General features: G+C 43.0%; 1 protein-coding gene across 3 annotated transcripts in view; it reads right to left on the reverse strand.

Annotated features, from left to right (window-relative positions):
• ALDH9A1 (aldehyde dehydrogenase 9 family member A1) overlaps positions 1-25,882 on the reverse strand; it is a 42,624-nt gene extending 16,742 nt beyond the window's left edge. Inside the window, exons 1-3 of one of the 3 annotated variants that reach the window (XM_026687071.2) lie at positions 25,841-25,882; positions 23,811-24,009; positions 746-891 (exon numbers count right to left, since the gene is read on the reverse strand). In XM_026687071.2, the coding sequence (XP_026542856.1) occupies positions 746-891; positions 23,811-23,991 (327 nt within the window). In that variant the 5' untranslated portion in view covers positions 23,992-24,009; positions 25,841-25,882. Of the gene's footprint in view, positions 1-745; positions 892-23,810; positions 24,010-25,402 lie in introns of all 3 variants that reach the window. The other 2 variants (XM_026687072.2, XM_087962526.1) reach the window with 2 other exon arrangements.

The following is a 25,882-nucleotide window of genomic DNA, read 5'->3' on the forward strand; positions in this document are numbered from 1 at the left end:
GATGGAGAGAACTATAGGTTTTCCACGATTTACAATCATTCATTTAGTGACTGTTCAAAGTTACAATGTCACTGAAAATCGTGACATGATTATTTTTCATACTTATGACCGTTTCATCGCATCCTAATAGCCACAGGATCAAAATTTGAAAGCTTGGCAATTGGCTCATATTTATGAGTTTCAGTATCCCTTGGTCATGTGATCTCTTTTTTGATCTTCTGCCAAACAAAGTCAATGGGAACCACCACCGTTGTATCTGATGAAGTAAGCTGTAGCTGAGAGAAACTAATGCTTTTAAATGAAATCTTGTTAGTTGGAAAAGATACCATGAGACTTTTAGTGAATTGCTTTATGGATTAAAGAACATAGTTCTTTAAATTGTAGGTTCCTGAACTTTACAATATAGCAGATTTTCTATCTGAACTCTTCATTTCTTGTAATGTACAGCTGCTTAAGGAAAAGCTAGAGTAGTGAAATTAACAGATAATGTGAAGATAGGATTTGACCTGTTTCTTTAAATCACTTCAAATCAATCTATGATCTGTGTACAATCTGAGGCTTGCATATTTTTCTTCCTTGTCAAAAGTGACAAAACAGTAATTTTGACCAAAGTCATCCTGATTCCTGGGAATCAACGTGTATCCTATCTACTCGATACTATCCAGGTTCCATAAAAGTCAGGGTACCCCCCAATACTAATAAACTTGCCAGCACAACCTTACAATATTGCTTTTATATCACATACCTGGATAATTCGGGCTGCCTCCAGCAGAATGTTGCTCCGTTCCATGCCTGATTTCTGACTCCATATTTTGAAGGCCGCATGTGCACTCTTTACAGCCAGATCTATCTCCTTCTCACCAGAGAAGGGTAAATTCCCAATAACTCTGCCTGAAGAAGAAAAAAGGCAGTTTACTTTGCCAAAATCAATGGGCAATGCTTACTTGACAATGCTTATTATTACTATATATTAAAATACTTGTTAAGTGAAAATGACTTGATAATAAGTGGCAATTCAATATTACAGCATCCTTCTGCCGCAATTTTAACACATCCACAAAGGAGGCTCCATCACTTCTTAAGGCAGTTTGTTTCCCTTCTGATACTATTATGATTTTTACAATTTTTTTTAACATCAAATGAAATCTACTTCATAAATTAAATATTCTGTTTTGAAGGAATAATGCTGAATACTTTCACCTCATCTTCCACACTGGAATATACTTTATTGGCAAAGTATGATTGGACACACAAGGAATTTGTCTCTGGTGCATAAGTTCTCAGTGTACATACAAACAACAAAGTGATAAGTCATATATCATAAGATACAATAATAAATCAGAAGATACAAACAAGTGATAAATCATAAGATTCCAATGGTAGCAGGAAAAATGAAAAGATAAGAAAGACGACAAAAATAATAGCAATACAGCCTTACTACCGTGTTTCTCATATAATAAGGCCGGGTCTTATTTTTTTTTTGAGCCCCGAAAAAATGGCTAGGCCGTCTTTTCGGGGGTGACTTAATTCCCCCCCCCTTGCATCTTCGGGCAGGCAGGCGGCGATGGCTTGGATGTTGACCTCGGCGTTGGTGGGGCACTTCGTATCGGGGTCAACGCAGGCAGCACCATATCCAGGTGTGCAACAAAAGTGCTTCCTAATGGCAACCCCCCCGCCATTTCCCCCCCATTTTGCATGTTTTAATATAGGCCTTAATTTGGGGGGAGGGGCTTAATTTCATTTCATGCCTATAAAACCTGCTGGGACTTCCTATTGGGGGAGGCCGTATTGTTGGAGAAACAGGGTACATGGGTATAAGGCATAAGATAGTGCTGTAAGAATTAGGTGTTTAATAAGTAAAATTATAGAGGAAAAAACTATCTTTGTATCTAATTCTTGTGGCATGCAATGCCCTATAGTGGCATCTAGAGGGGAGAAGTTAAAACAGTTTTATGTCCAGCACGTGAGGGGTCTGTAGATATTTTCTCTTTCTGGTTCATACAATATACAGGTCCTCTAGGCAAGGTGGTTGCAATTGTTTTTTCTGCAGTCCTATATGTTGAAGTTTGTACCTGTCCTGTGTGGTTGCTGTGCCAAGCCAGACAGTTATAGAGGTACAATGACAGACTCAGTAATTTCTCTGTAGAACTATATCAGCAGATCTTTGGGCAACCTGAGCTTTCTGAGCTGACAGGAAGAACATTCCTTGTTGTAGCTTTTTAATGCTGGTTCTAATGTTAGCTATCCATTTCCAGTCCTGGGGTAGAACCCAGAAACTTGAAGACCTCTTGCTAAGTTGTCTAATATTGTAAAAGATGGTAAAATAGTAGAGCTGCTCCTAAAATCTATCATCTCTACAGTTTTAAGTGTGTTCAATTCCAGATGGCTCTGGCTGCACCACAGGGCTAGCTGTTCAAGTTCCTGTGTAAAGGACCAGACACTCTCCCCTTCAGATGATAACAATGAACTTTTGAAAACTGGGTATTTAAAAAGGAATTTTTTATTGAAAAGGAAGATATTCAAAGCAGGGTCGAATATCCCTCCAGGCATGCACTTAGATAAAGGGAGTTAGAACCCCTCCCCTTAGTCTGGTGTGGATTTCATCAATACAAAGAAGCAACATATTAACCCCCCCTTTTTTTTCTGGGAATGTAGTTGAGAAGAGCTTCCCTGGAAGTTTCTTTCAGAGCTGGAATTTTTATCGCCCCTTCTCCTCTTGCTATCTCTCCAAGAGGTGAAAAGTTTCCAGGCATCTGGGCTCCAGTCCCCAGTTGTAAATCATGTGCAGGTTATACAGATTCAAAACAAGAATTAAGATACTCAGGTTACATAAAAAAGGATTACTTGTATCAACCCCCCTTCTTTTTTTTCCATTGAAGAATGGCAGATACACGGATCTGACATACTGCCCTCTTCAAAAAAATTGACAAATCCACCTGGAAGACATAAAACATGTCTTACATTTACAATTTAGGATGGTTTGTGAGGGTATTTCAGGTGGAACTTCTGTAGTAATGTGTGGGGTTTTACATGTTGTTTGTCTACCCACTCATTTTGTGAGGAGGGAAGGTGTTTCCAAGCTATAAAATATTGTGTGGATCCATGGTGTGTATGTGAGTCAAGGATATTTTTAATTTCAAAATGTTGTTCCCCATGTACCATAATGTGAGTTGGAGGTGGGGGGGGGGGTCTAAGTTTTGAAGTGATCTCTGGTTTGAGTAGGCTGCAGTGAAATCCTGGATGAACCTGTCTAAGTGTCTTGGGGAGTAGAAGGTGTACAGTAACAGAGTTGATGATTCTGGAGATGGAAAACAGCCCAATGAATGTAGGTCCCAGTTTCTTAGAGGGTTGTAATGATTTTAGGAACTTTGTAGATAAATATATGTGGTCCCCAACTTTAAACGGTTTAGGTTCACAACGTTTTTTGTCCACTTGAGTTTTAAAAGCTGCTCTAGCCTCTTGTAAGGCTAGTCTGACCACTGGCCACATGGTTTGTAAATTGTTTATCTACTCCTTAAAGGAGAGAATTTCAGGTTCCTTGGTAGGTAGCTCTTGCATGAGGTTGAATTCTTGTCCTGTGGCTACCTGGAATGGAGTGAAACCAGTGCTACTGTGAACCGAATTATTGTACGCTACCTCTGTAAAAGGTAGAAGGTCAGTCCAATTGTCCTGTTGGTAATTAATAAATCACCTGAAATATTATTCTAATATGCCATTAGCTCTCTCTGTCAAGCCATTAGTCTGGGGACGAGAAGAGGGCAACCCCTGGGTGGAGCCTAATAGGTTTAAAAACGCCAACCAAAATGTGGACGTGAATCGTACACCCCTGTCTGAGATAATCCTTGAGCTCCATGGAGGCAATAAATGTGTATTAAAAACATCTTTGCTAATGCCTTGGCTGTTAGGATCTTTTGGCAGGATACAAAATGAACCTCTTTGAAAAAAGGTCTGTTACAACCCAAATAACTTTGTTTCCTGAACTTTCAGGGAGCTCCACTATAAAGTCCATAGAAATCTCTCTTCAGGGTGCTGAAGGTTCTGCTGCTGTTTCTAAAAGTCCAGGGGACTTTCCTTGTCTTCTTTTTGCAGCAGCACAGATAGGGCAACTAGCAACATAGCTTTCAATGTCTTTTTTAAGAGATGGCCATCAGAATTCTGTCCAGCTGTTTTTGAGTCGTGGCATCGTTTCATGAGTCCAGTCTCTGGCTGGCAGGGATGTAAAGTTTGTTTTCTACCCAGGCTAGACAGTCTTTGAGTAAGAAAATGTTTTTGTTAGCCTGGAGCCAGTCATGCTTAAGTAGTGCCTCCTTAAATTTGGAAGTCGTTGCATTGTCAGTAAGTGGTTCTTTCTTCCCTTGTGCTCAGATGATTACTTTGGCTGCAAGTTGGGTTGGTTGGATTATGGGTTTTACAATTTCAGTCTTTTTGCTGTTGTATTGGTGTTTCTTGAACAGGGCATCTGGCAAGAAATTTTTCCCCCTGGGAGATATTTGAGAGTGAAGGTAAAATGTTTAAAATATTGTGCCCAACATACTTTTTGGGGGGAGTTTCCGTGAACTTTTCAGGGCTTCTAGATTTTTATGATCAGTCCAGACTTCGAAGGGGATTTTGTTCCCTTCTAGGAAATGTCTCCATGTGAGGAGTGTCCATCGCACAGCATATGCCTCTTTCTCTCATATGGCCCATCTTTGCTTGGTTTCTGATACATTCTGATTAATAACACTCCTTCTATAAATTGGTTTGCCCCCTAAAATATCACAATAATAAGTCTTTATTGATTAGCCCTTGGGCCATATCAAAGTGCAAAGTTCCAGCAACAATTTGTTACTAAAATTTAATAAAAGCAATTCAAAATGAAATTTGATAAAATATTTAAATGGAACTTGATAAAATACAATTTAAAATGAAATCTAGACAAAATACGATTTGAGATGAAATAGTAATAAAATACAATCCAAAATAAAATTGTAATAATATGCAATAATTTTAGATAAAATATAATAACATCATATTTCGGAGTCGCCCTTGCAATCTACCCCAATCAATCTGACATATGCAGATCTCAACCGAATCATTTTGTTTAAATACTGTGCTACTTTAAATGTTATTTTCAAGTTCTGACCAGACATAAGGTAAGTTATTTTGATATGGGTATCCCAATGGATCATTCGTCTGATATATAGACCAAGATACCTGTCTCTCATCCTCTTATACAGGCAACAGTCAAAAAGGATGTGAGCCAGGTCCTCTACCTCTGCCACTCCACAAATGCAGAGACGGTCATTGTACGGTATTGCATGAAATCTCCCGTATCTAACCATTGTGTCAAGTTGTTCAAATCTTGCTCTTGTAAATATCTCCCCCTAAGGTGTTTTGGGAATTGTGACTTCAAGTAGCTATCTACTTGGAAAGTACATTTGCATTTACTCAACCAGTTTAAGTTACCTACCTTACTAAGGATAGCTATATCAATTTGTGCATCTATATCCTTAATTCTTTGGGCAACTCTTTTTTTAGATTGTTCTCCTGTTACACAAGAGATAGGAAGACCACAGCTTCTTACAAAATTTGTTAGTTTAATGATCCAGGAGATTTGTGATTGTAGTTTTATTTGCTCTAGTAGGCATAATTTGGGTAGTCTATCAGTCTCCATTTCATTAACTTTGCACCAGTAATTATAAGCTCTAATTTTAGATAATGCCTGAATTGTATAAATTCCCAATTCAGCTCTAACTGCTGCAGCAGATGTTCTTGGATCTACACCTAAAATACATCTCAAATGCTGGGACTGTGTTTGTTCTAGGACTGTGGTTGAGTAAACACCCCAAATTTCTGCTCCATACAAGAGCCTTATACCTTATACCTCCATACCTTAGCCTTATAAACCTTGATTAATGGAACTAGGGACCCTGGATAACTATGGTCTTTTAGTATGAGCAATAAATTCAAATGGGCTTTTGCTCTAAATGTACTCCATTGATGATGGCATGCCCAAGATCCAGTCTTGGAAAAAGTTACGCCCAAATATACAAAGGAATTAACCTGTTCAATTGGTTCACCATCCAATTGCCACCTATGTCTCTGATGGTTTCTTCGAACCACCATTATTTTTGATTTAGATTTACTAATGATTAGAGAGTTATCCTGGCAGTAAGAGCTAAATCTTCTTAATAGCCTACGTAGTCCTACTTGTGTGTATGATAATAAAATCATGTCATCAGGATAAAGCAAGCTGTTACAGTAAGTATTTAGGATCATCGGCATGTGTACCACGGTATCCTTCATTAACCCTGGCAAGTCATTGATGTATAAATTAAATAATAATGGGGCCAGGATACACCCTTGCCTTATCCCTTTATTTGTGCAAATCCTATTAGTCAGGGCCCCATTAACCCCATACCACACCCATACCACACAAGTACACAGGTACTTGTGTAAAGGGCTTTAATCAAAGCCAGGAGTCTGGGTTCTATTTTAAGAGATGTCAGTTTACTCCATAGTACGTCTCTATTTACCATATCAAATGCTGCTGTAAGATCTATGAAAGCAGCAAACAAGGGTCTTCTCTTATAGGCATATTTGGCAATTAGATGATTCAAGACAAAGCAGTTATCAATAGTAGATCTGCCTTGTCTAAAACCTAAAACTATTGCCATCTTCCACCCATCTGGTATATGGCAGGTGTTATTTATGTGTGTAAAAAGGCCTGCTAATACAGGGCCCCACCAGTTGGGAAATTTCTTAAATAGTTCTGCTGGTAGAAAATCCTCTCCTGGGGCTTTATTGCTCTTTAAACTTTTAATGATGGACTGTATCTCCTTTTCTGAGACTGGTGGCCAAGCGGGGGAAGTTCTAGGGTTTATTAAATCACTGTTTAAAAATAATTTCTTTACCGGTTCGGTGGAGGCAAACAATCACTGATAATAATTCTCCCAATCCTCAGCAGAGATTGGTATGTCAAACGCAAATCTCTGTTCCTTCAAGATACCTGCTACAGAATGCCAAAATAATACTGAGTTATAACTTCTGGCAGCCAACTCAAGTTCTGACCAGATTGAAATGGCAAAACTTTTTTTCTTTAATGTTATAGGTTTTTTTTTATATTCCCTTCTTGTGTGCAACATCTTGCCTTGTATATAGGCAGTAGGATTCCTCTGGGCAAGCCTCATGGCTGCCTTCAATTTCTTTTTCAGTCGCTGGCAATCCGAATCAAACCAGCGAGGTCTACCCATTTGGGCTCTGTTTGTAGCAGGTTTAGTTGTTAGATGTTTCTTCAGTATGTTACAAAGATTGGAGAATGCATTGTAGGCTGACATCCAGTCAGTAGTAAATGACTGGATTGTTCTAGCCCACTTAATAGCATTCTCTGTTTTAAGGCATTCTAATATTGCCCTAGTATCAACCTTAGCCCAAATTAACCTTTTATTTTGAGTCACTTCTACCCTTTTAGTAAGCCATCTGTCAGCCATGTTATATGGTCTTAAATCTGAGCGGCCTCACAATGTCACACTTATAGGCTGATGGTCGCTATTGTCACTAAGGTGTACTGTGACCTCCAAGAAGAGGTCAGCCTTATCTCTAGACACACAAAAGAGATCCAGTACACTACTTGAATTAGTTGAGTGGTGTGTATAAGGGATAATTCTTATCCTTACCTCCCAAAATTTGGAGATTACCCTTAAAAATTAAGGAGACTAGGAGCAAACCAGCAGGATTACTTTTACAATCTCTCGAGAGCCACTGAGGATGGTTTTCAAAGAACTCCCCTGGGATTCCCTTCTTCTGGGGAAGCTCATACAAAGAGGGTCTCCCAGTCTAGCGTTCAGATCTCCTAATAAAACCACTATGGATTGAAGATACAGTATTGCTATATCTTCTAGGATAACTTCCAAGCACATCCAATATTTGGAATTATAGTGCTGGGATGTGCTTGGGGGAATATACACATTTACCAATATTAACTCAAACTGGTCATATTCAAATTTGACAGCTAGAAAGTACGGATACTTATCTTCGTTATATAATTTCTCTCCCTGCCATTGCAACTCTTGCTTTATAAGAATGCATAGTCCACCTTTGTTCTTTGTTTTTTGGGCTGGAGAGGCCCATCCCTGAAAGCCTGGCAGTTGTACTGGTTTGTCCACTTCGGTTCGCCAAGCTCATTAGTCCACTATCAACTATCCCCTTCCAGCCTGCTATGTTCCAGGTCACCAACTGTATGGGGTTCTCAGAAGCAAGATGATCTGGCTTGGTTAATTGGCTGGATGGTAAAGATGTCAGATGTCAACTTGACATTGGAGCCAGATCAATATCATCTAAGCTTCCCATATAAACACAATTGTTGTGAGGTTTGATATTTCTCCTCATGGGTTGCAGAACTTGTTGCTCCTCTATATGTCGGTTGCCAGTATGCCTTTGCTCTTGCTCCAAGAATGATTTTTTTTCACAATAGGCAGGTACTCTGGTTTAAATCTATAAATGTAGATTTATGTCCATTTTTGGAGTGGCATAGCTGAGAATTCATCTTGTGGAAAGCTGTTATGGGAGCTTCTAAATCAATTGAAGATGGAAGCTGGATTATCTCCTTAGTGTTTGAAAGCTTAGGGGGCACTGTGTGATGAAGCCCTTTGTCTTTCAGTTGTTTCTCAGAGGTTGGGTCAATCACTGCAGTTACCCCACAGTCAGCCTGTGTGACAGTACCTTCTTTTGCTGTTAAGGTAGAGGCAGTTTGTTAATTAAATAGATTGTCACAAGATTGCGTGGTTAATGGAGCCAAATTAAATAAAGGCTTTGCTGTAGATTGAATTGTTGTCAATGCCTTTTTTAAGTTATCCAATCTTTGAATGATGTTTAACTTGCTCAGGTTCTGACAATGCACTGAATAAGCCAATTAACATTTCCTCTGGCACATCCTCAGCAGTTCCTACAGCTGTGGGTAACACAGTTTGTATATTGCTTCTTTGTCTTCTCAGGTCAGTTCAGTTGCAGCAGCCTGATTTAACAATGTGTGAGCTGTTGCAACCTATATTTAAAGCAACAGTTCCCACTTGGTGATGCTGTTTCAGGAGTGAGTACACTTTTTCTGAGCAAAAAACCCTTACTGGAAATATTGAGAAGGTGCTCAGAAAGGGCTTCATTCTGAAAAGCATGGAGGGTATTATGGGTTGCTTGAACAATAGAATTCTCATACATTGCATTCTTGCTGGCAGCCACTCTGCATGTAGTAGATCTATCAGAGTGAGTTCACAACAGAGCAGCTGGCTCAGGGACAGCCTAATAGCTTTTCTATTACTCCAATGCCCTCTATTTATTCTAGTCATAAATTTGCAAGGTAACCTGGTTAGTTTGCAGACTGTAGTTCTGTTGGCCATCTCTTAGGCCTTTACCTGATTGTGTGTTTTCTCTATATGTGTTCAAATTTTGGGAAGGAAAACGAGATCCTTCACAAGTTTCATTTTCTGAGTTAGCCGTCCCATATCTATCCATGGTTATCCTCCAAAGTCCTTCTACAGTATTTGAGAGGCTCCTAACAAACGTTGCAAAAGATTCTTTCAGGCAATCGACCTTATTTATGACAATTGACAAAAGATCATATATTGAGTTTACAGTTTGAACTGTAAGCAAACATTGTCTAGAGAGGAAGTCTGTCACATTTTCTTTCTTTAAATTTGTTACATCTCCCCCCTGAGCAAAGAAGGCTGCTGCTGGGCTCCAAGAACAGGAGCCACCCTCCGAGAGGGAGGAGGACAGCTCTACACACTGCTTATCTTCCAGTTCAGTTTGTAAGTCCCATTCCAATCACATAAATTAAGTTTGTCTGACAAGGTGCCTGTGAATGAGTTACTCACTGGAACAGACTGTCTGTTTGCAATATAATCTTCCATTTTCTGCTGCTTCAAAGGCTTGGATAAACTCTGCTGCAGAGTGCTGTCTCTTCCTTCTTTTCCCCATTCAGGTTTTATTTCAATTTCCAGTTTGTTTCCAGACTCCAGGTTAGTCACATTAACAGAGGGATACCTAATCTCGGCTACTTTTGTTCTGTTGCTTTCTCATCCTCTGCCTCTTACATTTTTCCTAATTGCATCACATTCTAGCAGTCTTTGCCAAAGATCTGGTTGTTTCTCCTGCTTGTCCTATAACATTAAGTATATGAACCCCCTAAAATATCAATTTAAGTGCACCACCTCCAAGTTACATATTCATTAATTATCTCCCCTTTTAAATCCCATTAAGTGTTTAACATTTTATTACCTAAATCATTAAAAATAATATCCCCCATTAAGATTACATTACATATATAAATCAGATTCCCTTTTTGATTTCATAGAATTTATCTACATTTTCAAAAAGAACAAAGAGACATATTAATCTACTCATTTAGTCCTAAACCCTGATGTAAATTCCATTTCAGCTCTTCTCCTAAATCATTCCATTTAATTAAATATATTTAATTAACATATTCTATTATTTGTTACCATTATCTCTAAACATAAAGGAAAAGAGCATTAACAAAAAATAACAATTCTATTTTCCATCTTATCAATCTATATGTCCCCATTTCACAACTACAAGTTTATTTATATTACTCCCCAGCACCTTGCAGAATCCCCTCCCCAAATATCATTCAGCCATTATCTCTGTGTCTAATTAAAAAAAATTCCCCATTTTTTTAGAATTCCTATATTTCTTGATTTCCAAGTCCTGTTTCTTTTCCCTTCCTTCCCCTAATATTTTCTCCTTTATTCTTTCACTCCAGTTTTTAACTCCCTCTCTCTTTATAACTCCCTTCCGCCCTTTGAATTTCTGCTGATTCTTTTTCCCTTTTTAAATTTTCTGGATATTTTCCTCTTTATTCATGTTCTGTATGGGTCATTAGCATTCTTGTAAACACCGCGCCCTGATTGGCCAGGGCGCACGGCAACCGGATTGGCTGAGCGAGCCGCACTGATTGGCCCGCCGCGAATCCCCGCGATTGGTGAAAACCGATCGTGGGAGATTCAAAGCGGTGCCATTGGCCGCGGCCGGCGCGGCCAACTCAATATAAGCCGCAGCCGATCCAGAAAACCCCAAGTCGATCTCGGGACTAATAAAGAGCTGAAAATTAGTCACCGACTCCGAGCCATTCTTCAAGCGCCTATATAACACTGGCGACGAGGGTGGGATCGCGGAACTGATACCCACCGAACACGTGGCATCGAGACGAGCGAGATCGACGAGATGGCCAGCATCGCGCCGCCCGCACCCTTTAACCAGGCTACTGAAGATTGGGAATCGTACATTGATCGATTCCTGATGTTTTTAGAGAGTAGCAACCTTAAGGATGCAAATGGGCAGAAAAAAAGGGCCGTATTCCTGACACACTGCGGGCCCGCAGTGTTTAAGATGGCAAAGGCCCTAGCTAGACCAGAAGATGTAAAGGCAATGAACTGGGCCGACCTCGAGCCTCTGTTGCGAAGTCACTATGCCTCCGCTGTGGCCACCCTCATCAGACGGCACGATTTCTACCGGCGCGACCAGCAAGAGGGTGAGAGCATCAGCGATTTCGTCGCTGACCTACGAAATCTGGGGGGCGTGTGCGGCTTCACAGACATGGACGAGGCGTTACGAGATCGCGTCGTCCTCGGGCTCAGGGACCCTGTCCTACAAAGCCGGCTGATGGCAAAAGGCAACATCTCCTTCACCGACGCCCTCGCTGAAGCAACCGCAGCAGAAGCAACCCGGAAATCAGCGGCCCGAATGCGGAGACCAGACACCGGGGACCGAGCCACCACCGCCGAGACAGCCACCGCAGCCGAGACACAGCCAGAAACAAGCCGTCGAGCAACCACCACCACACACCATGGCGACCTCGATTCCCCTTCGGACTCCACGGACAGGGAGGACATCCACCGACTCCAGACGGAACGAGACTGGCGCGAACGGCGGAGTCGTAAGTCGGGGTTACAGTGCGCTGGGTGCGGGGGTGACCATCCTCGATCGGAGTGCCGTTTCTTCGACGCGATCTGCCGCCAATGCGACAAAAGAGGCCACATCGCCCGAGTCTGCCAACTCAAAAGAACCTACAGCCCCCGACGACGAGACAGCAGCGGCCGGAGGCGAGACAGCACCCCCCCCAGAACAAGGGACCGCCAGACCGAGGGTCGTTGGAACCGGGACGGACGAGGCCGGCGAAACGGCAAGACCCGACAAAGAGAGGAGACCCACCAGACGGTCATCATCGGCCATTCATCTAGCGGGGACGCCCGAAAGGTATACGTGGAAGTGGGCATCAAGGGAGAGCCATGCAAGATGGAGGTGGACTCCGGGTCCTACCTCTCCATGGTTGCATGGCGGGAAATCAAGCGTTTGGTGCCCGCCATCCACAAAAGGGACCTGGAAAGCCAGAAGTTAATTCTAAAGGACTACCAAGGGAACTGCATCCCCGTAGTCGGAACCGGACTTTTCGAAATCACATTCAAGGGGCGCACAGCAAGGCTCCCCCTGACAATTGTGGACAGAGACTGACCCAGCCTTTTGGAACTACAATGGTTCGCGCCGCTCGGGATCGAGGTAACCGGCATCGACCACGTCGCAGAGGGAGACTGGGAGGAGCAACTCGCGAGGGACTTCCAGGAAGTGTTCGACTGCACCCTAGGCAAGTACCGAGGGCCCCCTATCTCCTTCAGCCTAGACCCCAGCGTTCCCCCGATACGTTTAAAACCGCGGCGAGTACCTTTCGCACTCAGACCCAAGATCGATGAGCAGATAGACAAGCTCATCAAACAAGGAGTCCTAGAGCCAACCGATCATGCCCGGTGGGAGACCCCCATAGTCACCCCAGTCAAGCCCGATGGGTCGGTGAGAATCTGCGGGGACTATAAGGCCACCCTAAATTGCGCCTTACAACAAAGCGCTTATCCCGTCCCAGTGGTACAGCATCTTCTGCACTCACTGGGGGAGGCAAGGTTTTCGCGAAGCTTCGACCTGGCGCAAGCCTACCAACAGTTGCCGGTCGACGCGGAAACCGCCAAGGCGCAGACCTTAGTAACCCACCGGGGGGCTTTTCGCTGCAAGAGACTCCAGTTCGGAGTCAGCGTGGCACCAGGAATTTACCAGAGCCTCATGGAAAGGCTCCTCCAAGGGATCAAGGGGGTGGTGCCCTACTTTGACGATGTGCTGGTGTCAGTGACCAACCAAAAACAACTGGAAGGTCGCCTGAGGGAGGTACTACAAAAATTCAAAGACGCGGGGCTGAAAGTCAAAAAAGAAAAATGCCAGCTGCATACCGAGAGGTTCGAGTTCCTAGGGTACCTCCTAGACCAGCACGGAATCCACCCAACAGAGAAAAAAATCAGAGCCATCAAGGAAGCCCCCAGGCCGAGGAATAAAACTGAACTGCAGGCATTTCTAGGACTGATTAATTTCTATAATGTTTTCCTGCCCCAAAAGGCGACCGCGGCGGAACCGTTGCATAGACTATTGGACAAAACAGCCGCCTGGACCTGGGGGAGGCGAGAGGAAGCCGCATTCAACCGAACCAAGGACCTACTCACATCGGACGCCGTCCTCATCCAGTACAATGAGACCCTCCCGTTAACAGTAATGTGCGACGCATCACCGTTCGGCATCGGGGCTATCCTCAGCCACACACTTCCGAACGGAAACGAAGCACCCATCGCCTTTTACTCAAGAACCCTATCAAAGCCGGAAAGGAACTATAGCCAACTAGATAAGGAAGCCCTGGCCATCATCGCCACCGTAAAAAGGTTCCACGAGTACCTCTACGGCAGGACATTCACCATCATCACCGATCACAAACCGCTGCTGGGCATCCTGGCAGGAAACAAGGCCACCACGAACATCCTATCCCCAAGGATGACAAGGTGGTCTGAATTCCTCGCCGCCTACAGTTACCGGCTGACCCATCGACCCGGTAAGACAATCACACACGCAGACGCCTTAAGCCGCACCCCGCTACCCGATCTGGACGCCGACCCGGCACCCACAGCATCCACCCTGAGCATAGAGACCTTACCCAACCTCCCCCTAACCGCATCAGACATTGCCCATGAGACCAATAAAGACAAACGTCTGGCGCGGGTTTTGGTGGAGAAAGGGTGGCCAGAAAAAGACGACGACGAAGCATTCAGAACTTTTCGGAACAGACAAACGGAACTGTTTACACAAAAAGGTTGTGTACTATGGGGGGACAGGGTTGTTATCCCGGAGAAATTACAAAAAAGGGTCCTGGAATTGTTACACGAGGGGCACCCGGGCATCGTTAGGACAAAAGCCTTGGCCAGAAGTTACGCTTGGTGGCCAGGGATAGACAAACAAATCGAAGCCTGGGTAGCAAGCTGCAGACAATGCCAAGAGGCCAGGCCAAGCCCACCCGCCGCCCCAATCCTGGAATGGGAAACCCCGAGAGGGCCATGGTCCAGGATACACATAGATTTCGCCAGGCCCACAAAAGGACACACATTCCTCATAACGGTAGATGCTTACTCCAATTGGCTGGAGGTAAGCGACATGAAAACGACCACCAACGAGGCCGTCATCAAAGAACTAAACAAACTATTCTCAACCCACGGCCTCCCAGATGTAATTATGTCAGATAATGGGCCACAGTTCACCGCACTAGAGTTTGAAAAATTCCTAGCAGAACGGGGCATACGACACACTCTGACAGCGCCGGCACATCCGGTGGCGAACGGTAGGGCGGAACAGATGGTACAATTTACCTAAAAAACAATCCAAAAAATCAAAACTGGGGAGATGCAAGAGAAAATAAATAAACTACTTTTTATCCAACATATAACACCTAACACAACGACCAACAAGAGCCCCGCAGAACTACTAATGGGGAGAAAATTAAGATTCCCCCCTAGACAGGCTTCACCCCACATACAACCCCGAAAAACCCACCGATTCATCAAGCAAGCACCAAACATTCGCACCAGGAGACACAGTATACGCAAAAAACCTCAGAGGGGACCCTCTCTGGATACCGGCAACGGTAACCCAGGTAACAGGTCCCCGCTCGTACCGGCTACAAACAGTCGATGGACGAGCATGGAAACGACACATCGATCAAATAAGATCGAGAACAACCACGGGAAACACAACCGACACGCAAGCAGACACAAACAGAAACCCAGAAAGGGAAGAAAACCATCCAAGCACAAACCAAGAGGGGAGGGAAAGACCCGGGAACCAACCCCAACCAGAAAGAAACCAAGACTACTCACCAACCAGAAGCAGACAACCAGCTCGAAGTCTCACCGGGAAGAAATAGCCAGGCCAGCTCAACCAGCCCGGACAGACCGGACAGGAGCGGCGAGGCCAGCAGCTCGATCAGCCCGGGTAGACCGGGAGGTAGCCACCACGAAAGGCCCGGCTCCTTCCAGGCGGTTCCATCAACGAGCCAGGGAGCAACACAGAACCCAACCGAACCGCCCAAAGGCCAAGCAACAACTAACCTGCGCAGGTCAAGTAGGCAAGTACGGAGCCCCGCCTACTTACGGGACTACGTCATGTAGGACCATACCAAGAGGGGAGGGGTGTTCTGTATGGGTCATTAGCATTCTTGTAAACACCGCGCCCTGATTGGCCAGGGCGCACGACAACCGGATTGGCTGAGCGAGCCGCACTGATTGGCCCGCCGCAAATCCCCGCGATTGGTGAAAACCGATCGCGGGAGATTCAAAGCGGTGCCATTGGCCGCAGCCGGCGTGGCCAACTCAATATAAGCCGTAGCCGATCCGGAAAACCCCGAGTCAATCTCGGGACTAATAAAGAGCTGAAAATTAGTCACCGACTCCGAGCCATTCTTCAAGCGCCTATATAACAATTCAATTTCCCAAATTTCTGATATTTATTCCCAACTCTTTTCCTCTTTCTTTCCAGAGTTCTCGATGGTAAAGATGGCTCCTTGCTCCTCCTCCTCTTCTCTCCTTTGTCTTTGTTGTTCATACTCTGCAATCGCCTCTTCAAAAAATTTAAAAACAAAACCTAAAATTTCACCTCATTCTTGTAATGTTTCTTTCGTGTTTCTAAGTTCCATCTTTAATGCCTGAAGAGATATCACCATTTTACAGCTTTCTAATTAGTCCAAATAATGTCTTTAAAATTAGTTTCCAACAGTCCACTTTTAGTCTTCAGCTAATCCAATGCCAAATCCATATCAGAATCAACAATTAATCCAAGGGCAGAATCTTCATGTTTCTTTCTTTGTTTCAATGTTTCAAAGTTCTTGTTTTATTGTATCAATTTTCCTTGTATTTTTAAGAAACAGAGTCTTTTATAAGAAAACAAATTAAAGTTAACTCAGATGGCATGCTTTGTTCTGACAAATCCACACCTCCTCTTTCCTTTTCCCTTCCCAATTATTCAGAGCTTTTTTTAAAATCACAATCTTCCAAACAGTTCAGATCCAATTGATATTTTCTCTTTAAGAATTTTATAGTTCAGCTTTGTTAGTGCCTATATAAAGTCAAAATATACGTATCCAAGTTAATTAGGTGCTTTCTCCTCCAGCTTCTACCTCTCCGGGTTCAAAGCTCCGCGCTATCAAAGGCAATTCACACCTTTTTTTGTTCCCCTTTCTGTTCACCACTGTAAATCCTTTCTTAAAGATTCTTTGAAATGTTAATCCTGAGGGTACCCTCCATTTAATTATATTATCCCGTTCCTCCTGCTTTTCACTTCATTCTCTCTCTCCTGCGCAATCTTATTCCAGTCTCATCTTCCCCTTCAGGGTGGCCATTTTAGACCACTGCTTCAGGCGTCTTCAGGAGTAACTGCCAAGCCGGGGAGGGGATTTGTGACTCCCCTCTACCCAGCTGACAGTCTCTCCTTCCTCCACCACCCCTATGAGGCGGCTTCTGCCCCGAATCCAAGATTGGGGCTCTCCGATGCCGAAGCACGAACCAAAGCTGCGCACGATCATGGTCAGTGGTCCATCTTCGGGAAAGCTCAAAACAGGAAGTCCTAGTCAATTTTTGCTTGATGGAACTAACATTTAGAGAGTTTTGCATATAGTTTGGCGTTTTGTGAGAACTGCTCGGAGTAACTTTATGTGTTCTTCTTTTGTTTCAGTGTAGATTAAAATGTCATTGAGATAAACTAGAACCCCTTTGTATAAAAAATCATGGAGAACCTCATTAATTAGCTGCATAAATATGGCAGGGTGCTCCTTGTAGTCCGAAAGGGAGTACTTTAAACTGGTAGCATCCCAGTGGGGTGTTAAAAGCAGTCTTCCACTCATCCCCTTCCCTTATTCTGATGCGGTAGTATGCTTCTCGTAGATCTAACTTTGAAATTAAACTCCTTTAGACAGCGAGCATGTCCTTCATGAGGGGGAGTGGGTACATATTTTCCACGTTGATGATATTTAAATTATGGAAATCAACGCAGAGGCATAGGGTGCCATCTTTCTTTTTGTGAAATAATACTGGGGCTGCTATTTTCAATCAGGTAGGTTCGATGAAACCCCTTTTTAGACTTTTATCGATAAATGCTCTGAGTTCATTTTAGTTCTCTGAGGGACATGCAGTACATTTTCAGTTTTGGAAGTTTAGCTCCCGGCAGGATTTCAATGGCACAGTCTGTGGCATGATGAGGTGAGAGTTCATCAGAAATCTCCTCGCTAAATACTTCAGCCAAATCCTGGTATTCTTTGGAGATGTTAATGGGTTCAGCAGGCTGGCCGGCCATAGTTGGTTCTCTGTTCTCTTTTCTTTCCTCCCCCCCTCTGGGATGTTTGCAAATGCCTCCTATTCCTGGAAATGTGGTTCCTCTCTTCCAGTTTACTTTTGGATTCCATTTCTGTAGCCATGTGAGTCCTAGGACTAGTGGCCCTTCCATTCCTGGGGCTACAATGAACGTGAGCATCTCGCTATGGTTTCCCAGTTATATTTGCAATGGTTCTGTGGCAAAACTGGCTGGCTCCCTCCCCCTGCTATAGTCCCATCTAATTGGCAGAAAGTGAAGGGGTTTTGCATTCTCCTTAGAGTTCCAATTTCCCTACTAGGGTGGGGTTGATTAGGTACCGGGTGCATCCCAAATCCAGTAATGCTGCTACTTCCTCCCCCTTCCCTCTGTTGGGGATAAACAGTCTTAGAGGTAGAGTGAGCAATTCATTTGGTCCACTTGCCAGTGGGTCGTCTTCCGGATCGCTTTCAGACTGGCTTAGGTCTCCTTGGGGCATTGGAGATTTTTCCTCTGAATTTCTGGATTCTCAGCTTCTCAAGGCGGTTTCATGGATTCTCAGCTTCTCAAGGCAGTTTCTTTTCGTTGGGGGTTTGATTTTTCAAGTTTGCCCCCGATGGGTGGTCTGGCTTTCTGGCAGGGGTTTTTTGAATGGCACTCTGCTGCACGGTACCCCTCCTTTCCAAATTTAAACAGCCAGATGGTCTTGGAGTCATGGTGCTTTGGGGTTTGAAAAATTCCTGCTTCCACTGGGGTAGGGATCTTATCCAAACTCTGCCGCTGTGGTACTGGTTACAGGCCATGTCAATCTCCGCCTCCTCTGCCATCAGATACCATTCATGCAGAAGGTTTGGGGCCCCATGGCACCAAGCAGGCAGTGTACAGGTTGTTGTTGAGTCCATCTTTGAACCAGCAGACTAGAATATCTTCTAGCCAGTTGACTTGACCAGCCAGGTTGCAAAATTCCTCGGTGTATTCAGCTACAGGGCGACGGCTTTGCTTTACGACCCTAATGCGGTCATGGGCTTTTCAATCAGCGAGGGGGTCTTCAAAGCAGTGGTGTAGGCCTGTCATGAATTGATCGAGGTTTCTCAGCTCTGGGACATCAACATTGTGGAGGGTAACCATCCATCTGGCAGCTGCCCCTTCTAGGGCTAAGGTGATGACTCACACTCAAGCCCCCTGGGTCAGGAAGATCTGCCCGTATTCTTGCATATAGATGAGGACTTGTGCCAGGAAGAATCCCAATTTCTGGGGGTCCCCGTTGAATTTTACTCCCAAGGGCAGGATCTTTCTCTGCAGCTGTAGGTCCCTGGGTTGGCCAGGGTTAATCCCCTGCTCTGAAATGGCAAGGGGTCGGATACCTGGCATGGCTGCTGCTCCTTTGATCAGTCTCAGCTGGATCAGGGTTGATGGCTTGGGTTCTCTCGATTTCTGGTTCACTTGATCTCCTTTGTTGGTGACCTGGTTCATCCTGAACATTTAAGTCCTCCAGGGCCTCCCTCATGAGGCGATTTATGTACCGTTTCAGTCCGTCATCTGCCAGTGGTTCCTTGATCTGTTCTTCCTGATTGGGAAGGGCTTCCAGCTCCATTTTCCACCCAGGTTTACAGTTACAACTGGTGAGGGTTACTCCCTTGACTTTTCCATCCTTTCCTATGCCTATAGACCATCGGGGCTTCGTGGAATTTTTGCAGGCAGCTTCAATGTCTTCGATGGGACACACAAGGCCAGTGTCTGGCTGGGTAGTTGTCGAAGTTTCTCCCCAGCATTTGGCTTGTTGCTATGTTCAGACATTTTTGCAGTCCCCCCTCCCCCCGGGTAGAGTGAAATTTTGGAAGGAGAAAAAAAATCCTCTCTGGGTTGACCACTATTGTATACCCTGCTTTATGTAATGACCAGACTCTCTCCCCTTCAGACGATAAGAATGAACTTTTGAAAACTGGGTATTTCAAAAGGAATTCTGTATTGAAAAGGAAGATAGCCAGGCAATATTCAAAGCAGGGTCTAATATCCCTCCAGGCATGCAGCTTAGATAAAGGTGGGGTTAGAACTCCTCCCCTTAGTCTGGTGTGTCAATACAAAGAAGCAACATGTTAACCCCCCCACCCTTTTCTGGAAATGTAGTTGAGAAGAGCTTCCAGGAAGTTTCTTTCAGAGATGGAATTTTTATGGCTCCTTTTTCCTCTTGCTATCTCTCCAAGAGGTGACAAGTTTCCAGGCATCTGGGCTCCAGGCCCCAGCTGTAAATTGTATGCAGGTTATACAGATTCAAAACAAGAATTAAGATATTCAGATTACATCAAAAAGGATTACTTGTATCACCCCCCCTTCTTCTTCCATTAAAGAATGGCAGATACACAGATCTGACATCCTGTCTGTATACAGACTCATTATCTTGAATTAGACCGACTGTTGTATCACCTGCAAACTTCAGTAGGGTTAACAGAGGGATCCTTCCAGAGGCAGTCATTGGTATATAGAGAAAAGAGTAGTAGAGACAGCACACAGCCCTGGGAGGTTTCTGTGCCAATTTACCCTCATCTACTGCTTCCTACCTGTTAGAAAGCTTATAACCCAGCTACAGGTGTGGCCAGGAACAGCTAGCTGAGTCAGTTTTGAGATGATTTCTGAAATGACAGTATTGAATGTCAAACTGAAGTCTTCGGGGATTCAAGATGCTGTAAGATGTAATGCAGACCCATACTGACAGCATCATCTGCCAATCTATTTGCACAGTAGGCAAATTGCAAGGGGTCTAGCAGCAGATCCATGATGGCTTTCAGGTGGGCCACCACTAACCTTTCAAAGGTTTTCATAACTATGGATGTCAGAGTAACTGAACTATAGTCATTCAGGTCCTTAATGCAGGTACCATGTTCTGATCTGGGTGCTTAGCCACTGCTCAGCTGCTCTGCCATGCTGCTCTGAGCCATTGCTGTGGGCACTCCAGCCTACTATCAGCTCTGCTCCACTGCTGCTCAATTGGAATGCCATGCTGCTCTCAGCTGGTCCGCCGTACTACTCTCAGTCACTTCTCTGGGCATTCCGCTCTTTTGCCACTTAGCTCTGCACAGCTGTTGCTCATGTCCACCGTGCTCCCAACTGCTGGTCTACTGCCACCTAGCTGTTTCATGTCTGCTCAGTGGCTTCCGTTTGCACCTCACTGCCTCCACTCAGCTATCAGGCTAGGTCGCTGAGTCTTCTCTCCCTCAGTTGGGCTGCTGTGCTGTCTGTCTCTCAGCTGGGACATTGGGCTGCTTCGCAGCTGGGTCATCTCTCAGCTGTGCTGTCTCTCAGTTGGAACATTGGGCCATTAAAGGGGCTTTTTTCCCTCCCCAAAATTAGAAATTCTAGAAGTTTATTTTCATAAATCTCAAAATTTAGAAGGTTTTTTTAAAAAGAAAATTTAAACTTAAATTTCTATCCTTAGATGTTAGTTTTGTAGAGTAACAGAGTTGAAGGGACCTATGCTATTTTGGACAAATGGCTATCCAATCACTCAACCTCCGTTTTGGGAGTTCTGAATTCTGTGACAATGTTGATTTTGCCCTCTTGATATAGTTTGTAATCCACAGATATATTATAAATGACAAATGTATAAAATTTGAAAAGGAAAACAAAATCCCAGCAGATAAACGTTGCATCCAAATAAATGTTTGAATTCCAGTTTTCTCTTCTCTCCAAGTTCGGTCTTTTCCTCCATTCACTTTTTTTCCTGTGCATGTTTAGGGGGTTTTTTTTAGGCTTTTAAATGGATTATTCAGGAGAGCCCTATTTCTGCCATGCCCAGAATATACAATATTCCAGATGCAGTGTACATGGATTGCTTTTATATCACATACCTGGATAATTCTATTTTGTAGATGTGGCACACTATCGGTTCACACTCTTATAATCCATCAGGATATGTGCATCTTTTTACATATAATGCTGTCCCATATAATCCCCCTCATTCATGTCTTTGATTTTTCGTACCCAAATACACAACTCATCCCTGTTGAAATAGATTTAGCTACCATCATTCAAGTTTGTCAAGATTCTCCTGAATCTTGGTATTGTCTTGGTGTTTGCTATCTCTTCTATATTTGTGTTATTAGAAAATTTCTAACCTCTCATGAGTTATGTATAAATATGTTCAATAATAGACCTAAGAATGTGTCAGCCTCCAAGTAGTTTTCTTGACATCTTTTGCTGCTTGATTCTTGTCGGCTGCCATAGAAACAGGGGGAGGGGTAATTTGATCCTGGGGGGTGTTTGTTGGAGTGCGATGACATTCCTGTGTGAATTAAAAAGGAGGGGATGCTTTCCTGCTTACTGCGCGACTGCATAGACTTATGCAGGTCAACCGTCTTGGCATACCATATGAGTGAGAAACCACCTGAAGATGTACCCCACATGACATTATACACACCTCAGATTGGATGACCAGTCTGGACTCCTGGGGGAGGAAACTTGGGATAACTTTCAATATGTAATTTCCGAGCCTATTTGCTTCAGATCTTGCTTTCCTTTTGTTGCTATCACTTCAAACTCAGTAAAAGTACTTTTTCTCTATTTTAATGGAGTCGAAGGAGTTCTTTCTTGGATTTTGAATGAGGCATAGCTGACAGAATCTGTTTTGTGTACCAGAACTAAACAATTATTTGTACATAACCAAGTGTTGATAGAATAATAGAATATTTCACATTCGCTATTAGTACACAACAGAAGCTATCTTTTTGACAAAAGACATTATCTGGGTGCATATTTTGTATACTAATTAAGTCAGGATTAATGTTGGCATTTGAGTGGCATACCATAGGTCACATTCAATATAGATACCTTTGGGAAAACAAAGACCTAAGAAAAATATTAATTTCAGTTTATTTTTATTTCAATATACTTATATTTTCTCTTTAATGTATATTTACTATTTTTCCTTTGACTACAGGAAGGTAATAATCAGTTGATAAGCAGCTAGTTGGGACTGAAAACTGTGGTTAAGCAACGAAGTCATAAGTAAAAAAAAGTTACCTCACAGTTTAGCAACAGCAGTTCCAGCAATCCCACTTGCTGAGGACTGCACAGATCGTTAAGCAAGAACCTCATGCAACCTGCAACTTCCCACTGGTCCCCCTATTGATTGTGGGAAGCTGAAAGGGAATTTGGAAAACATGATTATGTGACCATAGCACACTGCAACATCCTATCACGAGATGGTCACCAAACGCCCAGATCACATGATCATAGGAATGCTGCAATGGCCTGAAATATAAGGACTAGTCATAACTACCACTCAATCAATGCTGTCATAAGTTTGAATGGTCGCTGAATGAGTGGTTGCTAAATAAGGACTTCCTGTACATTAAAAATTGCAATTTGGAAATGAGTTTTGATAATTCCTCAGTGTCAAATTTAAGATTTGAGAGGTCACATGAGGTCCTAGATTTGGTAAAGAAATGAAATAAAAACACTTTTAAGTATTTGGCAGATGATTCATATTTGGGGTCATTATTACACTCTACATTAATATGAGACCACAGCAAAGCTTTTTCTCTTTCATTGATAGCATTGCTGAGTGCAAAGAGCACTGATTGCAATGTGCAATAGTACTTTCTAAAATGAAAAATTGCAACCAATTTGTAATCCAAAGCCAATGTGTCTAAATATATATTCCTTCTTTATTATTTGTTCTGGCATCATCACTGATATATGCGAACGAATTACAGCAGAAGGCCCACTTATTTTTTTCTGTTTCCTGGTGAAAAAAATCTTTTTTTAGAAATTTTCTAAAAACAATCATAATGATCTAAAAGTGTATTCCTATATAAACATAAGTTTTGTATCAATTACTTTATACAGATGTATAAGAATCCTCAAAATTTTCTTCTATCAGCAGATTAATAAATCCTGCCATAAAAAGTGTCAATAAAATATTTGAAAAAACAATATACTTTTGTCTTATATTAGTTATCTAATTATTTAAGAGGATGTAAAAGTCATTTATATAACTTCCAAGTCAGCTATTCCTGTGACTGTGATAAGAAGTCATCATTATATAGCTGTAGAACATTAACTCCCTAAGATTTTAAATATCATAACTCCCTAAGATTTTAATATCAATTACAACAGATGATTACCAGTTGCTGGTTCATAGATCTCCTCACTGTGATCCCCATCCACAGGTTGGTGACGGGCACCTTCTCGGTAGTTGAGAGGTTGCTGCAGTTGAAATGTACCAGTAATGGTGCTCATTGCAGTAGAACGAAGTAAACGAGGAAAGCCACGGAGAAGAAACAATAAACTGGAACTAAGAAGCATCCGAGGACTGATGCAAAGCTGCAGAGGATGTAATTATATGCATGCTGTGACAAGTTATTTTATGTAAAGTACATTCTTTAGAATCAAACCCATATGGATATTTACCACTGCTTTTCAATATTATTAGTTTTATGTCCCATCTTGATTTTCTACAACTTATGTTGGCATACATAATGTTCCCACCTCCTTTTCCCCACCACAACTGTATGAGCCAAGTAGGGCTGAGAGAGGGATTAGCCCAACGACATCCAGATAGGTTTTATAGCTAACTTGTCAGCTCCCAGTTTCTAGTTCAGCACCTTAACTATTATGCCAAACTGGCCCTCACTGATTCCCAGTGTAGCTTATTGCTCTGGATTCCCTGGGGTTGTCTCCCATACAAGGATAGCTTTGCATGTTTTCAAGACCAACCATTTGTTTTATTTAATTCAATTTTTAAATTGGGCACCTGGGAATGGCCTAGATGACTTGCAAGCTCCCTTCCAATTCTATAAATCAATATTATCTTTCAGAAAAGCTTCCAAAATAGTTTACAAACAAGGCAAAATATTTTTATTATCAAGTTCAATAATTGTGGGCACTCATTTCTGTACCAGAGAAATTGTATAAAGCATTATAGGTTGTATAACCCATTCTGGAGCATCATAATTACATTATTTAGTACCAACTGGTATACTTATAGCTGATTTATGCATCCAATTTATGCATCCACTGATACACAAAAATGCATTTTGTGATAGAAACACATAAAACCTGGTGCAATAATTTCTTGAATTATTCTTACAAGTAGCCCTTGATTTACAACAGTTCCTTTAGTGACCACTGAAAAGTTACAAATCACTGAAAAAAGTGACCTAAGACTGTTTTTCACATTTACCACTGTTGCAACATCCCCATGGTCATGTGATCAAAATTCAGATGCTTGGTAATTGACTCGGATTTATGACAGTTGCAATGTCCCAGAGTTGCAATGTCCCAGAGTCACGTGATCTCCTTTTGTGACCAACTGTCAGCAAAGTCCATGGGAAAGCCAGATTCACTGAACAATCATGATTGTAACTAACTTAACTGCAGTGATTCACTTAAACGTAGCAAGGAAAGTCATAAAATGGGACAAAACTCACTTAATAAACTTCTCATTTAACATAAATTTGGGGTTCTATTGTGGTCGTAAATTGAGGGCTATCTGTTCTCTCTCTCCCTCCTTCCGGGCGCAACTAATGGATCGACAATTTAAAAACCAGTAAGTTGCAGTAAATTGCACATACTGCCAGGATATGGAGACCACAATGGTAATGTAAGATTATCGCGGTTCAGAAAACAGCTTTAAAAAACAGAGGGAGGAGATGAAACAGGCCCTGCCTTATAAACCTCAGGCCTAAAACCGTCTTGGGAAATGGAAATACACTACCTCCGACAAGTGGAATAAAGTGTGTTGTTTCGCACAACACCCTCTCGGATCTACCGTCAAAAAATACTCGCTCCAAAACGAACAATCCGAAAACAAAGCGTGTCCCTTCCGTATCTACTTTCCACAGCAAGGGAGGGGAAGGTCCCTTTTTTAATAATCGGAGAGTAGAACGGCCTTCCTGCGCGCGGAGCAGTTCAAATGAGATCATTTGGACAGCGAGCTGCTGGGTTGCTCTGTACCAGTGTATGTGCGGGTGCAACTATAATCTGTAGGAATAATCTATTGCAAAGAGAAAAAAAAATCCCGATTCACTTCGACCCTGCCCGCCATAAACAGGAAAGCAGGAACCCTCCCTCAGATCTCAATGCAACCTGAGTGGAACTATTCCTGTTCAAGGATCCGTAAGCCACCCTAACCTTAGTCATCGCTCATACTCACATTTCAGCCACTGCACCTGAGCGCCGAGAACCGCCCTTTGGT

The sequence above is a fragment of the Notechis scutatus genome, chromosome 3 (assembly GCF_049901735.1).
Source record: "Notechis scutatus isolate UNSWTSFEM ecotype Mainland chromosome 3, rNotScu1.2, whole genome shotgun sequence".
Classification (NCBI taxonomy): domain Eukaryota; kingdom Metazoa; phylum Chordata; class Lepidosauria; order Squamata; family Elapidae; genus Notechis; species Notechis scutatus.